The 1,678-nt window shown below is 34.4% G+C and overlaps 1 protein-coding gene across 1 annotated transcript; it reads right to left on the reverse strand.

Annotated features, from left to right (window-relative positions):
* Positions 1 to 804: 804 nt before the first annotated feature.
* On the reverse strand, positions 805 to 1,672 carry LOC112465839. Its single transcript, XM_025033593.1, has one exon. The coding sequence runs from the start codon at positions 1,464 to 1,466 to the stop codon at positions 972 to 974; it is 495 nt and encodes a 164-aa protein (XP_024889361.1). The 5' UTR covers positions 1,467 to 1,672; the 3' UTR covers positions 805 to 971.
* Between the last annotated feature and the right edge of the window lie 6 nt (positions 1,673 to 1,678).

The raw sequence follows: 1,678 nt of genomic DNA on the forward strand, positions 1-1,678 counted from the left end.
TTGCACACTTAATAACTATGAGGAAGCAATGTGCAAGTTTCAACTTGTCTTGCTTAGTTTTCGAAATATTTGAGAAAAGATAAAAAAAATCGCGTTTTGTTGATAATATTGTTAATAACTTTGTAATGCGCATGCGCATTGCGAAGCAAAATAAATCCCACTTACAGAGCACCTCAAATCAAAGCAATTCATGGTGGTTGCAACCTGGGAAGATTAATTGGAAGGTTCGATGTCTAAATATGACTGGCCTATAAATATATGACAATAACAATTATTTTATATACATATATACATATAATATATATATATGGGGCATTCCACGCCAATTCGCAAGGGGTCAAACTTCGACCTTTTTATTTTTGATGGCCGCTCGTTTTTTAACAGGTCTTTACGAGTATTAGACCCCTGTTAAATCGTTTCTATAATAAATGTAGCGTTTCCGAAATAGAGCCTGCGCAAAATGAGGACTGCAAAATTTTCAATGAATTTTTTCGCCTATTAGACAACGTCTAAGAAAAAAATTCATTGAACATAAAATACGCTATTTAGATCATAGTTTAAAAAAAAAATTATCTCAAATTTTTATAATAACGATTTTAAACTAATAAAGTAAAAAAACACACAAAAATTTGAATATCTCAAAAACCCCATTTTCTATTTTTTTTAAATTTATAGGGAATATTCTAGGGAGTATTAGAAGAATTTTAAGACTAGTTGGAAGTTGCGCAGAATTTTTGGGAATTTTTTATAAATTTTTTTGTGAGGCAGTAGTAATATTTGACTCACAAAAGTGTAATTAAAAACGCGTTTCAGACAATTCTGAATCGATTTAGATATACTTTTTTACTAAAGCATGATGAAGATCTCGGCATAGCACACGACAATTGCGATGAATAGTGTGGGAAAGGCGAAAAAAATAGATTTATGAGGAAGTTTAATTCAATAAGTACATTTGTTTAAGAACATATTATTTATAATTTTATTATTTTGTGCTCAGTATAATCATTTGAAAATGAGTAATCTTTAACAATTAATTCATAATTTTTTGTATGACTTGGTATGACGCAGTGGACACGTTGAGTCTGAGGTATTCTTTTTGTTTTATCGTACCGATCTGTCAAAAATTCGGCGGCAATTTTATAATTTTTTTTGTCCCAATACTTGACAGTGATGGATGGCAGTGTGCCCGGTTCATTAGCCCAATTGAATAAATCCATCGGGTCTAAAATTTGTTGGTCGGTAGGACGTTGAAGACTTGCTCGCGCAGCTAAGCGTTTCAGCGTCCCACCGATTCCATCACATGGCCCTTTGCCATGAGCAGTGGCAAAGAAGTGCCATTCAGCGCGAACACCAAAGTCGACCTCGTGGTGGTAAATGTTCGAGAAATTTTTAAAATTTTTAAATTGCTGCGGTGCTCCGTCAGAAAAATAAATTATTTTCGAGACGTGTGGTACGAGAGACTTCATAAATTTGTTCACAAATCGCGAAAACGCCCAAACCGTGATGGCGTCGTGATGCAAACAATCTGAGATGATTGTAAGACTTTTGTGGCTCAGGATTCCATTGGATTTGTAATATAAAACTACAGGATAGACAGTCGCCTGATTATTGTTCCAATGAAATCCTGGGGCCGCATCCTGAATGATGAATGCATAGTTTTCGGCGAAGTCGCAAATTG

The sequence above is a fragment of the Temnothorax curvispinosus genome, unplaced genomic scaffold, assembly GCF_003070985.1.
Source record: "Temnothorax curvispinosus isolate PA1 unplaced genomic scaffold, ASM307098v1 QBEX01015541.1, whole genome shotgun sequence".
NCBI classification, from domain to species: Eukaryota; Metazoa; Arthropoda; class Insecta; order Hymenoptera; family Formicidae; genus Temnothorax; species Temnothorax curvispinosus.